Genomic DNA, 19,423 nt, shown 5'->3' with positions numbered 1-19,423 from the left:
ATTTTTATTTTTCATTTGAACATTTTACAAGGAATCTCAAGTGGTTCTATTTTGTCCTTTTGTTTTAAGTTAATATTAATGGTAATATGGTTTTATCATGTTTTATGTCTTTTTTAGAATTACATTCCAGAGCAAATCAATTTTTATGAAAGTGTCATGCCATCCAGATTTTGCTTTTGTTTGTTCATCTCAGCTCTTTTGTTCTGCTAAATTGCAACAGTGTTTGACTATATTCTGTGCCACATTTTCTCTGAGAAGACTAATTTCGCATGCTATTCTTTATAGGCAGAGGCAGGAGATTCAATTCAGGCAGGTTTAGTTATACAAACAAAATGCTATTCTCTCATTGTGCAAATTTAGATTTTCATAACTACCAGGTTTGACCTTTTTACCTATTAAATTTGTGGACTGAAACATTTTGAATGTGGAATGAAAAGTGCTTCGATGAGGTTGTTCTGTTTCTTACAGATGGAAACTGGCTACTTTCCCCCTTTTAGTTTTTATTTTATTTTTTATATGCCATAAAAATGAACACATGACACACTTTCCTCCCATTGACTTTCATTCTGGTTACATCTTTTCTCCTGCAATAGCAAAAATTACACAATTTGATGCATTGTGATCCGGTTCTGGATACATTAAAAGTTTCGTTATACACTTTTTCCACTTTCTGAATTTCAAGGGTTAGGTATTTACTGCTCGGTATATATTAAATAGTATTTACTACCGTAGTCTGAATATCTTGGCAGGGACCATGGAAAAGCACGGTTAGTTATGCATTAATCATGAAATGTAATAAGCAGTAAGTGTAAAAAGCAAATTAACCTTTTATGAACTCTATATCAATCTTTAACTTAAGATCCAGACACAACACTGTGCTAATTGATGAGCAATTATATGGTTGATAATTAAGTAGTAAACCCATCTCCTTTAGCTCCCTGGTCATTTATGCTATTTTACTTATCAAAGCAATCATTCACTGAGCTATTAGATGGTGCATTTGGATTTTTTTCTAATTTGCGTTGTCCATGTTCAAGACCATAGAAACACCCATAATGTTTTAATCAAATTTTTTTTAATCAATAGTCTCATTTAGGGAGTGATAAGATTCCACTGGCTGTTGTTTCCATTTTAGCTGTGGTTTATGTTTCACAGTCCTGTAGATGCAGCACTTATCATCTGTCAGCTGTCTAGTCTTGTAAAATAGTGAGGTGAAGTGGTAGAAGCCGGGTCTAAATTTCTTTCCTTCGGACCCTGTGATACTTCGTCCACTGCCTTTGGATTGCGAGGAACTCATCCTGTCCCTTTGTTAATGATGCTCTTTGCTGAAAAAATGATCTGACTATAAAAAAGGTGCCGACACAGCTGAGAGTATGGGAAGAGCTTACTCCTCATTGCCCCTTATCGCGCACAGTGGAGAAATCAATAACCTGCACTGTAGTGACATTGACACTTTCAAAAGGGTCGGAACACCTGCCAGAAGTCACCGGAGCTTAAAATAAACTCTCTGGTGACTGTTTGTGTCGAGAAATAAAAATGTAGAGCTTGGAGGACGGTAATGGAGACAGAGCCAGAAGACCCTTCTTTTGTTGACAGGGCCAGAGTGAGGACAGACACGTAGTCAACGACACTGTTTTTAAGTGAGGTGCAGTTTTTGGGATAGTCTGTTGTAGGTGGCTGGAAGTGTTTGAGGACTGTTTCCTCAGGATTCACCCCATAATCTCTCACATTCTGTAATGGAAAGTGGTCCATGTACAGTGACAAGCCTCTGGATTCTAAATGTACTTTATTCCATGGTAGCTAAAAGCCTACCACTGTTCTTTTAAGATAAAATATATTTACGCTTCAAATGAGTGTTACGAATGAGCCTTCAGATCTTCTTCATAGTAAATCCAGAGTCAGCCATAATGATGTGCAGCAGCTAGGGAATACTGTTTGGTGTTTCAGGGATTTTAAGAGTTGTTTGAGCTTTTTTCCAGGTTTTTGTTTTATGAAATTTTGTATTATGAAATTGAATAATAACGGAAGTTATTTTGTACAAACAAAATGTGATCAAATATAGGCCATTCAGAAGGGGTGTAGTAGGAAAAAAAAACCTTCTCTTAAGTCTCATTCTTTAAAATATTCTGTTTTTTAAACATTTTTTAAAAAGAAAAGGATACTATTAAGCTTTAGGAACAATTAAGATGGCTATAAAAAATTACATCCTTAAGGCCCGAATAAATTTGTATCCTGTTACAACTATTTGTCAACATAATTCCCCTGTACATAGATATTGTTCAGTTGTCCTATTTCCAAACGACTTTTCACATTTGCACAGCCAAGACATCTTTAGGCTGATGCTGTAGCCATGACAACATGGATTTTTTTCACAGCTTCCTTTATTGTCAAAGAAATGAAAAGCTCTTCCTCATGACTTTTCCCTTCAGAAAATCAGACTTGAACTTCATTGTCACGGGTGCATTAGGATGATTCAGAATCTGATTTGACCCCTGAACTCTGGTTCTTTGTGATAGACCAGGACTCAACTCCCTCAACATGAAACCTATGAGAAAAATCATTACAAAGCCTATGTCTGTTTGTTTCACTGTCTTTGCTGAGCTTCCATAGGAGCTGTCTAGTTGCAGTTCTCCACTGTGGAGTCCACTAGGGTGCTGTTTGTTCAATGTAAAGTCCACTAGGGTAGTGTTTGTCCATTGTAGAGTTCACTAGTGGGGTTGTCCTCCATTGTGGAAATTCCTGCTTCCCTAGTATTGGTCTACCAAAGTGGAGTCATCTCATGCTTTTCACTAGAGAAAATAACATGCCCATGTAAAAATCTCCTTTAAAGAGAAATTGATCTATACAAAAAGAAGCTCTAGGAGTAATCAGTAAACTTGCCTTTATTTATTGAAATGCCATCCTACTAAAATAAAGGCTAAAGCAGTTGTTCAGATTGTTTACTTAATGTACTCAGTGATTCTAATTAAAATAACCTTCCAATATATACTGATTACACATTCTCATCCCTTAATTTCCTAAACACATCTTCCCATTCGGCACCAGGGGGGAGCCTGAGCCTATCCCAGCAAGCAAGGATACACCCTGGACAGGAAGCCAGTCGATCTCAGGGCACACACACAGACCCATACACAATCACACCTCGGCCCAGTTTTCCCAGAACCGATTAACCTACCAACATGTTTTTGGACTGTGGGAGGAAAGCAGAGCCCCCAGAGGAGAGCCATGTAAACACAAGGGGAACAATCCTAACCTCAGTGCAACCATGTTGCTGCTGTTGTGTGCAGCTCTCTTCAAAACTTTGAAAGCATAGTTTGCAGTTTATTCTATATTGCCCCATGATTACATATTATTTTATTTATACCTTTTATTTCATTTATGAATGTTGCTAAATATGTTACCATGGCCCTTGAAAATACTTAGGCCACTGCACATGGGGATGCTTACAAATCAACCAGCCCAGTGTGCAAGTCTAGTTCTCCCTTATACTAGAGCCTGGCAAGACCCCTGAAATGAATGGTCTGTGATCATACTTCAGTAATGAGAGCAAAAAACGCTCCGTGATACATAGAGAAGACCAGATCTTAAATGTGTGAAGCAGGACTAAATTAAAAGTACAGTGTGTATTGTATTATCCATAATGTGAAGGTCACAGACATGTCCTGTAAATAATCCAGTCATAAATATATCCACTAATACTGATTTTAAAAAAGAGAGATATTATATGCAGAACAGCAGAACCAATGAATTATAGGGTGTATTGATCACACCAAAGGAGGATAAACAATGATGTCAATGGCTGTTCCGGCCATTAATTTCAATTCGTTCTCCTCAAGATGATATATCAGGTTATTCTTAGTATAGGCATTATGGATTTAAAGCTGTAAAATTAAAACGAACAGCCCAATTAAAGATGGTAAATAATGGATAAGAATTTATTTAATTCCTGCAAAATGGCTTATGAATATTAGACCCACAATTCTGATAAAAGAATTAATTAACCTGCATATTAAGATTAAGTATAGCGAATGAGGTTTACTCACCTGTCCATTTCAATGTTCATCCTAATTAACGTTGAATCCATAAGTGAATTGAAGGCATGGAAACAGTAGATCTTGTGAAAACATTTTTTTTTGTTCTAATCTAACATCCTATATTATTAAATAAAGATTGTAGCTAAACTAATTTAATTTTATGATTGCCTTGGGACCAGGCATCTGAGCATTAAGTCTTAAGTGAAGCGTTTGAAACTGTTATGTTATTATATGTGTGCTTGTGGCCAATTACAAAAAATATGGGCTTTGAAAACAACAATAAACCCTTTAATCCACATTTGTTGAACATAGCAGAATGCAAAACAAAAATCCTTGGAAATTTAATGAATGTTAAACTATTGTAACCCCATTTTATTGCACAAGTAGAGGGAAGAGGCCATTTGCATTTGATACTCACGTCTGCATATCGATGCATACATACAGAAAAAAACAACAAATGCGTGTTGTAAAGAACAGCATTGGTCAGTGTATAATGGATTCAATAATGTAATCTCCTTCATAACGTTTTGGTACTTTTGGTTGATGTATCTTGTCCATACAAATCCAAAGTTTCAAAAATATTTTTCTTGATTTGGAAGCATGGCAAAGCATGCCAAAGTCCTTTGGCACTTTTGATGATGGGTTTAGATGACAGGTAGTGGCTTTTTGACATCCAGGGAAGAAAGTGTAGCAATTCAAGGTGGCTGGTTTCAGATCACTAGGCTGTGTTTACCAAGCAGGAGAGACTTCCCAGCAGCTCTAGATGGTCAGTGCAGTCAGCCATGGACCATCAACCTCACTGTGCTGTCAGTACTTTTATAGCTATCTGTGTTTATTAACCCCCTGCTCCCTACTTCAGAAAAGGGACAGTAGTGAGGTGAGCACTTCAGTGTTTCCGACAGCTAATAACAAATGTGCTAACACATACCTTGAGTATCTTCAGTAGTATAATATTGTTCTTCATCATTCGGCCTTGAACTGTATCACCCTCTTGAATCTAGAAGGACTTTCATATCACAATCCATAAACCAATCGTAGAACCAGGCGTCACAGCAATGTATTAGATTTTGATACTCTTAATAACTTGGGCCACAAGTACCAGATAAATAGGGTCATTTCTCATTTCCTTATCCTGCACTTTCTTTTTAGAAATCTGTTTTCCTCAAAGAAACAGTGCTGAGATCCATTGTGGAGTCTTTGAATAAGGCTTAATGAAAAACTTATTATGGGTTGTACCATTTTAACTGTTCTGTTTGATATGCAACCATGTTAGCTTACTGTTCATTAAACATTTTGTACTCAGAAAATGGCTTCAGTAGTTGGAATCAAATTAGTAATGCTAACTGAAGTGCTTATGTAATGAGCCCTTCTGAAAACTACAAACTCCTATTCAGTTATCAGAAGTGTGCTTTTTAACTCACCCTAATATTTTTAAACACATCTATCTGTAGGGTTATTTGGTATGGTTTCATTTCAGAAAAACAGTATTCAAGAAAAAATAGCTCATGAAGTGTGACTTCAGTTCAGAATTAGACTAGCGCCTGCAATTACAGTGAAAGATACAGGTCAACATATTAGGAACTACCCAGCAGATATTGTCAGGCCTCTGCAAGCATCAAAAACAGAACTGCATGTGAAATGCTTCCACTAGGTTCTGAAATAGCCCAGTCCTATTGTATCCTTCTAGGAGGATCGTGATCACTTTAGGTTGTGATGAGGGCAATGGATGAAAGATCCACTTTTTGGTTTTACTTGTTTTCAACAGAGGGTTTGCTTTGGCTAGGGAGTGGCAGAAGGTTCCCCATGTTCTTATTTTGCCTTTAAAGGAGGGGATAGAATTGGTTGCAAGAGGACCTAACCAGGAGGACATATTGACATTGTTCTGTACCTGACCATGCTATTCATTTTGAGAGGTAGAAGTCTATTTTGGGGCCCGATTGCCAGTAGTTTGAAGAGAGTAGTGGTTGAGTAAAGATATCCCACTTCTTTCTACAGTGATATGGGAACTGTAGGCTTGGTTGAATGTCTAAAGAGTAAATGAATGGAATCTATTTAGTTCACCAGTTAAAAGCAATTTTCATTTTGCTGATCTTGGAATTAAGTTGTGTCTTGTTCTTAGACCTTATGTACCTGGATTTTTTTGATTGGAATAATAAAACCCCCCCCTCAGAGTGGCCTGTTCTCACTCCCGGAGAGTTCCCACTGTTGGCAGGAGATCAGTGTGCTGACAGCCGTCTCTCCGCCTCTTTGCAGCGGCTGCCAGCTTCAGCTTTTGCCGGAACATTTTGGAGCACACTGTCTCAGCGGAGGACCTCAACTACCAGCTGCCCAGGAAGACAGGAGGTAACTTGACCTGGCATGATGGCAGAGGGCTGAAGACAGCAGGCGGGAGGACTGTGAAACTGCTGCAGCAGCCTGGCACAGAGGCACTGCAGGTAAGAGCGTAATGCGTATACAGGCTGCAATGGCACCACCTTGTAGCCTGAGGTTGTCAGTTCTCAGAAGCTAAGAAAGGTCGGATCTGGTTAGCACTGGGGTAGGAGACCTCCAAAGAAAACCAGATTGCTGCTGGTAGACCAGTAGGTGGTGCTCTTCCCACTGTATCACAGTGCCCCAGTATGGTGAAAAGAGGAACTTTACATTAGGAGGTGCTATCCCATAGATGAGTTATTAAGCAGAAGTCCTTTGTACGTGGACCCCATGACACTTTTTAAAAGAGCAGAGATGTTAATCCTGATTCCCTGGCTAAATTCTACTCTGGGCTTGTATCACATTACTCTGGTGGAGATGTGCTTAGTTGTGGATGAGGTGGATGTAAAGCATTTTGTGATTCTTTGGGACTATATAAGTGCTATATAAATTCAATGCATTATTAATGATTATATACGTGTGTGCATAGTGGACACATACAGTATGTAAAATATTTATATGAATACTGACTTATTCACTTAGTTTTTATTGCACACTCAATAGGCAGTCTGCCTCTGTGCTTCACAGTGAGAAGCTCTTTTTTGGTTGGGAATTGTGGTTATTCAGTATATAGTAGGGAGGCAAATCAGAGGAATGAATTATTTTAAGCTTATTATTTTAGACTTAAGTGAATTTATATTGCCGTAATGATGCAGATATGGAATTTAATAAACCATAAAAAATACCACATGCATGTCTGCAGAATACCTTTATTGTTTATCAAGGAATTTTCACCTTCGCAAGTTGCTAAACTTCATTCCAATAAACTTCTGTCATCTATTGAAACTTGCATTGAAATGTTTGATGCTCTTAGTGAGAGAGACATAAACAGGCATGTGTTTCATAGGGTGGATTTAATGAACAACTCTGAGCTTTTTTTAAATCTCTTTGCCTTCAACATCAGTGTGTACTGTACTTTGGTTATGAATTATTAAACAGGCTCACAGATGTATCGGTTTTTCCCCTTGAAATGGATTCTTATAAAGATATTTAAAAAAAAATAAAAGAAGCCTGTTTAGACTCAGTTGTTTTCAATGAGTACTTTGTTCTGAGAAAATGAGAAACAAGCTTGTAGCCAAAAATATTCTTGACTTTTACGTACATTCATACAGTGGATTTAATTAGAACATTTTTTTTCATTGCTGTTGTGCGTAGTAATTGCATGATTGAAAGCCATGAATATTAAGATTTAATTACGTTTTATATTTTTAAATATGATGTTTAGTAATTAAATATACTTAAATATAGTTTGCATTATGAATTTTAACCCATCTAAACCAGTTTATTTTTACTTTTACATTATAACCTCCTTTTCCAAGCTCCTAAAGAGTAATTCTCAGCGTTAAAGTTATTGATTCTGGTACATCTGTTCCTGCAGGGAAATAATGTGAACTGTAGCTCATTAAAAGCTGTAATTTAGAGATTGACAGTACGACTAACAATTTGATATGAGGAAATCAAATAAACCAGGAGAACTTGGTTAAACAACATGCAACACAAGACCACTCAGACTCAGACAAGACCCCCCACCCAGCTCAAAGCCTACTGCCAGTCAAGCACATTATACTTCAACAGGTTACATAGAGGACATAGCCTGGCTTGAAGGTTAAGACCCAATACCCATAATGCAATACTATTGCATAGTCTAATAGACAACTGATTGAATGGGTTCTCCTGACTAACCTCAAAGAGCCAGTTTTGGAATGGTACAAACAGACTGTTTCTTAACTTATAATTTCTCACGCAAACGCATGTGAAATTTGTAAAACAAGTGTTCATTGTCCTGTTATGTGGAAAAATTCCTGATGCAAAAGGATGAAACATCAAATGAGGATGTGGACAGCACTAAGCAATAAATTGTTGAGCTTTTTATAGGTATCTGATGCCTGTATTCTGTACGTTCTGTACAGCCGTACCTCCAGGTCAGGCTTACTGAAGAAATATTTGTGAACTCAGAGATGTAATGGGGTGCAATTAAATAAATTGGCTCGTGTTTGAATGCATGATGCACGGCAACAGTGAACGTCTGGTTCCAGAAATAGAAGTCTTTTAAAAATGAACAGTATCTATAAACACAATTGAAAATGATAGTGAGTTTCTTTGTTGCTGGCTTCATGTATCACACTTTATGCTCGTGTAATATACTTTAGTCCTAAACTATTTGTTTTCTTCAGATTGATGTTTGATTTAGTTCTGCAGGTGCAGATGAAAAGCACTGTGTCTCATTGATCTCAGAGCACAGCCTGTGACACAGCAGATTTATGGTACAAGTACTGTACAGGTCCTTTGTAGCATCACACAGGATACTCCCCTTTAACACAGGAGTTAACAAAGTCTCGCAGTAAATAGCCTGTGCTGTTTGAGTAGGGTGTATGTGGCATTGTACCCTGAGTTATGATGAATAAACTGGTTTGTTGATTTTCAAAAATGGAGCTTGACTGGAAAGAATGTCATTATACTGCATTAATGCAACCAAGGCTTTGATTTTCTGTTGGTGTTTGTGTCTGCTTGGCAGTTAGGGCAGAGCCTGGAGAATAAGGTCAGGGCCTGTTTTGACGTGACACATCAGGAAGTGTTGAGGCCCTTATTAATAGGAGTTATTAATAGATGTAGCTCTGAGAGTGCCACTCAAGTGACTAGATCAGAGTTGCTGTAAAGATGCCTCTAATAAACACCATATGCAAGTTTGTTTAGTGGCATTTTTTATTTCAATATTATGCCTAAAGATTTTGTTTTCCTTTAAATAACAGTGGAAAACGTGATGACTATCTGAAGCCTTCAGAGCAGGAGGCTTCATACTGGTTGGTAAATTCTTTGTTCAGTTATTCAATATAGTAAGTCCAAAACCACCACCACTTATTTTAATCTGTGGGCATTATCAATAAATGTAAATATACTTTATTATTTTTAGATTAATATTTTATTGATCAGCAGAACAGAGATCACTTAGTGGTACATAAAATACATGTTATAAATAAATCTGTAAATAAATTCTGCAACATGTTTTTTGATCGGGTTGTCTCAGGAAAACATACAGTATTTGACCTTGCTGAGCTGGATAGGAGAAGTGAAACAGTCCCATATGATTGGTTTCCTCAACCTACCAAATCAAATGAACAAACATTATAAACAAAACTAAACAGCAACCTGCTTTACATTCATCAGGCACTGTTCATTACTGCTAGCTCTGATTTGAATAGCAAAGGCACTGGCCCAGAAAGATTAGCCTTTGATTTGTGTTAGTTTCCTCATTACCTCCATGGGTTGCTGACCTTTCCAGAAGAAAACAATTTCTTCAAGAAGGGATATTACAGTATGAAACCTCATCCAGTTTATTTTAATCATGCTCTAACTAATACCCATTGAGTTTTCCACAGCATTGCTTGTAATAATAAAAATGTTACTTGGTTACAGTACTTTCTATGTACCACATATTGAGATCAAAATTAGTTCATTTAACCAACTGGTGAATCTGTTTGGGTAACACATTTACAGGATTTCTAGACTCTTGCGAGTTTCCTTTCAATAGTTAAAACTCCAATAAAACTGCTGAAGTTTTGCATATGTTATCCAGCATTATATTTTAAGGCATTTTAACTGTTAAGTGTTTTACAGTCCTGTCATTTAAAAATAAAATGCTAACGTTATGGTTGTAAGTAAATATGTTAAAGAGAAAAAATGAAAATGAATTTTACCATTGGTGATTTAGTGAGACGGTAGTTTCTGATTCTTAAAGATTTGAGAATGGGAATAAAATCTTTATCACAGATCGATACAGTTGAATAAAAACTTGTCGTTAGCCAGCATGAAAAGTGCCTGAATTTACCTACTGCATGCTGGGGAGCTAGTTGGTTGGATATATTTGATTGGGGGTAAAAAAAAACCAAAACAAGTGTGAATCGACTGATATACACCTACGGCACGATCTTCAGGGGGTTCAGGGTGGAATTCTAATAAGCCCCTCGACTGGTGAGAGGTGAGCTTATCCCAAATCAACTCCTCTGGGTACAGATGCTGAAAAGTCAAACCCTGATTGACTTTCTCCCAAGGTCGTTTCACTGTGGAGCCTAGAGGGAGCATGCCTTTAGAGGAAACTGTGTGGCTCTGTTTTGCATTCGAGTCCCACAGCAGCAAAACAAAACAGAAACTGAGCAAGGCTAAGACCTTACCAGCATGACTGTTTAAATAGCTGTGTTAAATAACATTGACAAGCATAGCATGATGCCCTCTAGACTAAAAGACCGCTCTCAGACAACTGGGGGACTGATGGTCAGCATAGGACTGCTAATGATGGAAGAAGAATGATATTGCCAGTCAATACACCTTTGCTGCATTCCTAATTTTGGAACAAATTCAATTGTATTTTCTTACTTTGAGAAATAAAGTGTGCACAGTAAAATGTGTGCTCTACACACCACGTTTAGTTACATTTAAAACTGTGGAATAAACTTACTTTTCATTTAAACATGCCAGCCTCAACATTTTTCCCATATTGAACGTACATGAAATTGTAATGCTGTCGGGAAAAATACTGACCTCGCCCCTGTGAAGGATTGCTGTAGCCGTAATCTCAAGTCAAGCCCTGGAATTGTATTAATGGCTCCCCATCGCCAGGTGGATGCAAGAGAGTCTTTTGAGTTTAAAGGTGATCTTTTGATTACAGAAATGTTTCTTCTGCAGCAATAAGGTGTGATTGATGACCTGTGAGGCCGAGTGGGTGAGAGCCTGGATGTCTTATGGATTCATTGATTAATTTCCCTCTAGTCTTATTCCCAAGATAAAAGCTGTTATTCTTCAGGAATATGAGTTTCAGACAGATTCCATACATTGCTTTTCCATGTGAGTTAGATGGGTTTCTCTCTGTCTCTTGTAATATATAGCACATACAGTACTGTATAATGCACAGTACATCACTGTTAATGGAACAACAATTCTCACAGGATGTCACAACCAAATCTATTGCATTGAAAAGAGTGTAATGCTTAAATGTGTGTAGCTAGCTGTCATGTCTCTGCTCTTTCTTAAGGATACTTTGTGTAACAAGCTAATTCTAATAATTCTTAATTCTAATTCTGTTAACAGTGTGTTATTCAGTCTCCATTAAAGTATCTGCACATAATATCTGTGACAAGTAAATAATGTATTGATACAATACAGAAGCTCTATAATTGTTTTCTAGCTTTTAAAATGATAATGTATACATTTCTTAGCAGTTGCTTTTGTCATGACAAACCTACGTATATAGGTCATGTATAGTAACTTGAAAATAATCTTATATATATATCAACCTTACGGTATATTGACTAATTTCTTTCTCCATCTTCATTTGTCCATAGATTCCAGTCTTTCACGCTTGCCCTTGAATTCTCCTCCTCGATTTCCATCTCTTCAGTTTCTTACTGACCAAACTGTTCTCACATTCTTTTTTATTTTTCTTATGTCCTCATTATCTCTTTGGCTCCTATTCCTACTCTCTCTCCTCATTCTTCTTCTCACCTGAAGAAATGTCCACTGCTGAAATATTGTATTTTTTTTCTTTCTACTTTTCAGTGTGGAATAAAGCTGTGCTTGTTCCTTTGAAGCTCACACTCTGACAAATAGTAGCTACACACTCAAACTATATCTAAAGATAACACCCTACTCATTAAAATAATCCATGGAAAGGAAAGCTATAGAAGAACAACAACAATAATAAATGAAGGTTATTTTGTTTTTGTTTAAAGAGAGTCCATGATATTGTTTCTGTATAAATGGATATTCCGTTCTGTGTATATGGGTTTTCTTAATAAATTCTTAAATAATTCCGTTATTTGTGCATTCTTATGTAATTATATTATATACAGTAATTACATATACGGTAACATGTATTTTAGTGAAATTAACTAAAAGTTGGAGTAGGAATTAAAACTGGGAAATACCAGGTATAGAAGCTGTATTTGTAATTTCTCTACTCCCTGTTCAGTGAAGTATGTGTGAAGAGCTTGAGATTTTAACTCTCTTAATACGGCATGAGAGATGAATGTCTTTTCTACAAGCCAGTATTACCCATGAGCTTTTTATTTCAGAGTCCTTCAAGGCTTTACAGATACAAAAAACTTCAGGAATATAAACAAGACTAAACAAAATGCTCAATCTTAATTATGATCAAGAGGTTCCTGAATGTAAGCTTTTAAAATGATTTTAGCTGATCTTGGCTCAGATGAAGTCTCTAATTAAGCACACACCATACAATGAAGCATGCTGATGAGGTTTTTTCAGCTATTAATTACAAGGACGAATGGTCTCAGCTACATTCCAAACTGAATATTTGTTCATCTGTAATAGTTATCTATTAACTCTTTATAAGCCTGAGAGCCAATAACAACTTATAGTAGCACTATTCTGTGGTGAACATGGGTCTGTCAGTGGTCCTGTCCAGGAGGAGTTCATCTAGGATGTACTACTGTTGACCATTTAATACAATTCAGCCTAGGGTTATTCTGAACAAAAAAGCTTTGTATGTAATACAGTGTATATTGAAAAGTTTTTTTTTTCTTTCAACAGTGCTGTTTGGCTGCATTGAATAGGATTGCCATGTCTCATATAAACAAATAAAATTAAAAGCAAAGTTACTGTACAAACAAGAAGGGACTGTTTCGCTTACTGTGATGGATTGTTAAATAGAAGCATATTGATCTCAGGAGCTCATGCAAAGACAAGAGGAAACTTTCAGCTCTGATTGATGGATTTCTCCTTAAAGAGGCTTACAAAATTTGTATTCTCTCACAGGTGTGCTTTATTTTCAATAATAATTTTTACTATTTTTTTAAAGAGGGTATAAACATTTTAAAATTCCTCTTTATGTTCTATACATCATGTTTTTGCACACAATATCACACCTTAGTGGCAAAATTTATTTAAATTTTCTCAATAGTTATTTTCACTCCTCAAGATAAGGCTCTCGGTTTGAAAAACCACTACCTTTTACAGCTTAAAAGTTCCATTTCTGTTAAGATTCAGACAAGCCCATCTTCTGATAGTAAAAGCTTCCACAAATCTATTAACTACAGTTCCGTTCTCCAGATCCCAGTTTCTAATTAAATTCCAAGTGTCAGTTTGATTCACTCCATCAGTGAGACCTGACAGATTCTTCTCATCTTTACATTTTTCCAAGTTGCAGAAATAAAGACATTGCCAGCCCGGTTAATTTTTTATGTCAGAACATAATCTTCATAATGTTAGCTTTTACATACCTGAAATACCAAGTCCTTCGCTTAGCAAAGCTGCTAAGCTATGTTTATTCTGAGAATCAATGTAAATAACACAATTGACCATTTTTATTACAATTATTAATGATACAAATAGTCTACAATTAAGATCAGCCCATGTGAGCCCATATCACTGACAAGCTATCAAACTATCAAATGATACTCAACAAACTGTACGTATGAACAAGTAATAGGTTTATTCCATGCTGAAAAAAGAAGACCTGCACACCTGAAGAAGGCTCCACGGCCGAAACGTTGTGTTCTCTTTTTATTCAGCATGGAATAAACCTATTACTAGTTCCTTTGCAGTCTACGCATGCTGATGCAGCTACCCACCTTAACTGTACATATTACACTTAATTAGAGAGCGGTTTTATTTTCAAATAATGGGTGATAACAGTTGTAACTGCATATGTCCATTTGTAAAAAAAAAATCGGAATCCTCATTTTTTCTTTTTTTTGAAAAGAATGGAATAATACACTGATATTCAATCCAGGTTGATGCAGTTATCTAGAAATCCCATGAGGGAATCAAATACACACATGCATCCTTCCAAACATGACCTTTCAAGCTGGTCTCACACACTGCAGTCCAGAACAGTTGGAGTTTTAAATGATTCAGTGAATTCTGTGCTGAGCTGTCATTGACAATGCTTATCGCTGTCTGTTTGTAAATTTCCCATGCATACTGGTGTTTGCTTCCTTTGGTAACATTTTCCACTGTATCGTTGCTAAAGATAAGTTTGTTCTCTCTATTTCTCTTTGTTTGCCTATGTTTTACCTTGTTTTTAAAAATCAAATCTATAAACGACACTGTATGAAATTCTGAATAATTAAACATGACTCACAACATTCTAAATTCTTTTTGATAGATTTTCCTGGACTGTTTGGTCCAATTGAAAAAGTAATTGATTTGACGCTTTAAATATACCACAAGTACATAGCTAAGTATAGTTCTCAAGAAAATGCATGGATGTTTTGCATTCTGGTTCAAAGCTTATCCCATTTTCTCATATAAAACTGAGGAGGAATCCTTACCCTTGCTCATACTTAGATAGATGCTTAAAATGAATAGGAAGTGTATTACCAGACAAGCATAATGAAGTATTTGCCAGATTAAAAATTGCTTTTGCTAATAGGATTTAGTACTGAGGCAGAAAATGACAGAATTTTACATTGACTTCTTGAAGGTATGTCCCTGTCAATGAATTTGCAAGAACCTGCTTTAAGCATTAAAATGCTTGAAGCAAACTCAGTACCTCTGCTCTGTTTTAAGAGCAGTGGTTATGAGCTTAGTGGCAGATGTCTGTGGAGGTCTCAGGGGTGGATCAGTAATAGATTGTATGTCGAGTGGGTGAAGATGGAGCACATCTCCTTAGACTAGAGTGCTCAGAATATGAAGCAGCTGGGGCAGAGGGGCAGAAAAGAAATGTGTTGCACGCATGGGTGTTACATTTACCTAATTTTGCTGAATAAGCATTGTTAGAAAAATCTGACAACTGTGTCTTGTGCTGCAAAAGAAACATGAGAAACATGTGAAAGGGTACAAGCAGCACCCCCTTTGTGTAAAAACATATTCTTAATTCTTAACACTGTATATGCACTAGCTTAGCTTTCCACTCATGTTAATGTTTCACATTTGATTCTGAAGAAGTATGGTGGGTTGATTTGTCAAACCCTTACAAGATGATCTTGAATACTTGAATCAGATACCCTTGAAGTTATCTCTGTACACTTTCACTGGACACAATCCAGAGAAGTACTGTAATTTATTTTTTTAATATGACCTAAAGTGTACACAATATTCCCAACAAAGTCTTCCTAGAGAATTAATACCTAGAATTACTTGATTTATATTGTTTTTCATTATATAATATCCTAATATCATTTCTTCTGAATTTTAAGTCATCTTTATTTTCTTTGCAACTTTTAAACTGTTTGATAACCCTCCTATTTCGCTACAATCACTGAACTGTCTTTGCTTACAATATCAGAATCTAAATTGATATAAATTAGAAATATGCTTCCTAATGCTGATCTCTGTAGTATTCTTCTAATTACATCTCCAATATTCGAGCATTCATCCCTTATCTATACTGTTTTCTACCCATTATCCAGTTGTCAGATCAAACACAGCAGGGAACCTTCCACCTGCTTTTAAAGAAATCAATCTTTTAAGGGGAACCTTATCAAAAGTCTACTAAAAATCTAAACAAACTGTATCCTGTACTCTCTTTGGAACCATTACTGGTGATACTTGTTTAAAGACCCCTAACAAGTGAGACAAGAAAATAACATGCATAAGGGACATCTCCTCCTGTTTGATAAACAGATACAGATGCTGTAAACAGATACATGGCCTTGCATGTCCTTCTAGAATGTGTTCTGCCAGTCTCAAGCAATATAGTCACTTCAGCAGTTAGGAACTGAAGCTTGAAGAGGCAAGAGGAACTCTACTGCCTTAAAAGACAATGTTGAAACAGTGTTGACTAGACTGTGTGTGACTGACAGTGATCTCACCACACTGATTTCTTGTAACCCTGCACCACTGGTTCAGCTTAGACTGTTTTTCAGGATTAACAGTAAATCCAGTCGGTGCCCCCACACACACCATCAGTATAAATCTGGGCCTGCAGCGTGCGCAATATGAGTGCAGTACCTCTGCGATTGTTCAATGTCAGCGTGACTGAGCTAAGCATCAGTGAGCATGTGAAAAGACTGTCAGTTTGCCAGATTAATCCTGTGAGTGTTGGCGCAATTTTTCTCCTTCATCTCAGAACTGAAAGTCAGCTCTTAAATTAGAAGCTTTTGTTGTTGTATTTTTTTCAAACATTCTACTGACTGGTTGTCCTTCATTAAGGGGTGTACACTTGAAGTTGTTAGAAACGATTGGGTCCATGTCCGTTAGGTCCATTTCGTGATTGCTGACAGGAAGCCCTTTCCTTCTATCACACTGGATGTTGGTAGTTCATTTAGGGACAAGGCTGGCTTGCAAAACAGATTTGACAGCCAGCTTTTTCTTGGATCGTCAATTCCGAATTGTTCTTTACACTATAGAGCAATTGCCCAGCCCTGGCCTTTGTAAATGATGGGTGGTAATGATGAGGTAGAGGTGCTCCTGCAAATAACAGTGGAAATTCAGGGGTTAGAACTATTGACAGTAGGTAACATGTCTCATTGTGCAGGATGAAACTGTTATGGTGACATCACTCTCTAGGACTCTCAATAGCAGCCATACTCTTAGCCTTTTGGCATTGTGGGCTTATTTTCTGCTCTAGTGACTTTGTGACTGGAAGATACTTCAGAAAGACAGCAATCAAAAACAATTTCTGATTTCTATTTCCTTTTCCAGATCAGACCAGGGGAGGCGTACAGTGTGTACCACACCAGCCCCACGTTGTCCAGTCTCTCCAAACCTGTGGTACTCTGGACACAGCAGGATGTGTGCAAATGGCTGAAGAAGCACTGTCCACACAACTACTTGACCTACGTAGAAGCCTTCTCACATCACGCTATTACAGGTAATGGAGTCAAACATCATTTTTTTTTTACAAGTGGGCCTTATTGTGGGCGTTCAAATGATCCTTAAATAACTTAAATATTACTTTATCATCTTAAATTGATACTATGCATAACATTTCTAGAAACGTATTGTTTTGCTACATTCATAGCTAATGCAGCCAGAAAAATTCAAACCGCAATTTCATGATTAATGAGTTCCCATAATGTTCCCTTCTCTGTGAGGCTTGGCATACTCAGACAAGTTCAATTAATAGGTCAGTGCCCCCGCGTACTGAAAAGATGAGAGGAAGAACAAAATGAGCTTGTTTGAATTTCCTACTTGAAATCAAAGCCATGACTAACATCTGATGTGATGTCACTGCTAAACATTTTTGTGGTATGGCTACAAAACTGGAAAATATACAGTATGGTACTATACTACCCATAGACACATGAGTAAAAATTTCACTTATTACAGAAGGTTATAGCCTTCTTGAGCTGTGTAGAAATAATATAGATTATATATTATTGCTGATCCTGCCAACTGAGTTATTTATTGGATGTATACAAATTAATGTAAGGCAGAAGCAACAGTGGTAACAGTTTCCATTGAACATATGACTTAAATAATTAGGTGTGGTAGAGAAGTAATAACAATCGGTTCAACAGGCGTACTGTAGTTTTATACTTAAGTAGACAAATGTCTCATTTGGTCGATGATACATACAGAGCTGCCTCTTGTCTGTCACAGATTCCTCCAGTGCCAGGCTGAGCAGTGTAGGTCTAAATCTACTGCACATTTTGACAGCGGTCTAAGTGCTGATTCACAGCACAGTGCCCACTGGAGCATAAGTGAGTGAAAACACATTGTCTGGCCCTGGCCTCAATTTTTGTCTTTCTTCTCCAGTGTTCACAAGACTTTTATCCAGGGGAAACTTGTGGTATATAATCGTATAGTGCTTCTGCAGAACTCTGCTCCCTTATTAATTTTTTTGGGGGGTGGCAGTTTTCAAATGCACTGAAAGAGAACAGATTACTTTTGAAGACAACATTACAATGGACCATCCTGGATTATTGATTTTACTCTTTGCTAGCAGCAACTTACTAATAGACTTTGTATTATAAAGTAATATATACAGTATTTTACACTTACTTTATACATATTATTGTTAAAACAATAAATACACCAATATAGACATCTACTTATGCAACTGTAAACTGAAAAAAATGAGAAATATTGGTATTCAGCTCTGGTTGTAAAGAAATTCTCCTTGTTATGAATCTTTTTACCAGTTATAAGGACAATGTCTGTCTACATTGTTTTTTACCCTAGGACTTTTTTAGGGAGTTTCTATTCAGAATTTAAGAATTTCAGCTGCAATCGAAATAGTATTGTTGACAGGCCTGCTAATGCTATCTTCAGGCAATTATTAGGAACCACATTAAGCCCATCTAAAGGGAATTGAATTGAACTCTATTCATCTCCTCTCTCTAATTGTTCACAAAGGATCAAGGACAGCAGCATTCTAGGACAAAGTGTTTCTACAGGCTAAATAGTTAGTGTAATAAAAGAACAGTGAGTTCTTGTGTAGCGTACAGAGTTCATTCTGAACACAATCAATGGAAAACATATTGCAAAGAGACTGCTTGTGGAGTACAAATGAAAAGTAATATCACCTTGTGTGGTTTTGTTCTGTTGTGAAAAGATTAAAGTTGCCATTGGTCTGATCTCTGTGTGAATCTGTAGGCATTTTTCTCCCAGAGTGTTAAAAACAACAAAAAGTTATACTAGGAAAGATAGAAAACAAGCAGAGAGCCTGATATATATCCATCTGGGCCATGTTGGTTATGGTTTAAGTTGTTTTCAAGAAAAATATTTTTGGCAGATTTTCATCATTCTTTTGTTCAGAGCAGAAAAAAGTGACATTGTGGTCACCGCAAAACACTTACAGTATATATATGACATAATTTCCTTTTAATATGAAAGCTATTAACGTGAACAACACATACAAGAACATTGTTTTCATGAAATTTTCTTTTTCCGAAGTTTATTTTCCTCCAGTATGTTCCGTCGTATTATCTTGTTTCCATTGTGCAAGACTTGCCTGAGAGGCAGGGGATCATGACAGATAAGAGCGTTGGATTTCTTCATTTCTTAAGGGGTTGAAATCA

General features: G+C 36.8%; 1 protein-coding gene and 1 long non-coding RNA gene across 4 annotated transcripts in view; both read left to right on the top strand.

Annotated features, from left to right (window-relative positions):
* LOC102698307 (sterile alpha motif domain-containing protein 10) overlaps positions 1 to 19,423 on the top strand; it is a 44,796-nt gene that overhangs the window by 12,950 nt on the left and 12,423 nt on the right. For all 3 annotated transcript variants that reach the window (XM_015364942.2, XM_015364943.2, XM_015364945.2), the window contains exons 2-3: positions 6,288 to 6,469; positions 17,103 to 17,271. In XM_015364942.2, the coding sequence (XP_015220428.1) occupies positions 6,288 to 6,469; positions 17,103 to 17,271 (351 nt within the window). The remainder of the gene's footprint in view (positions 1 to 6,287; positions 6,470 to 17,102; positions 17,272 to 19,423) is intronic.
* Positions 8,673 to 12,312, top strand: LOC107079583 (uncharacterized). The gene is made up of 2 exons (XR_001480526.2): positions 8,673 to 9,304; positions 11,840 to 12,312. It is a non-coding gene; the product is annotated as an uncharacterized lncRNA (long non-coding RNA).

Source organism: Lepisosteus oculatus, chromosome 16 (assembly GCF_040954835.1).
Source record: "Lepisosteus oculatus isolate fLepOcu1 chromosome 16, fLepOcu1.hap2, whole genome shotgun sequence".
NCBI lineage: Eukaryota > Metazoa > Chordata > Actinopteri > Semionotiformes > Lepisosteidae > Lepisosteus > Lepisosteus oculatus.
This window is presented reverse-complemented; position numbering and strand designations above follow the sequence as displayed.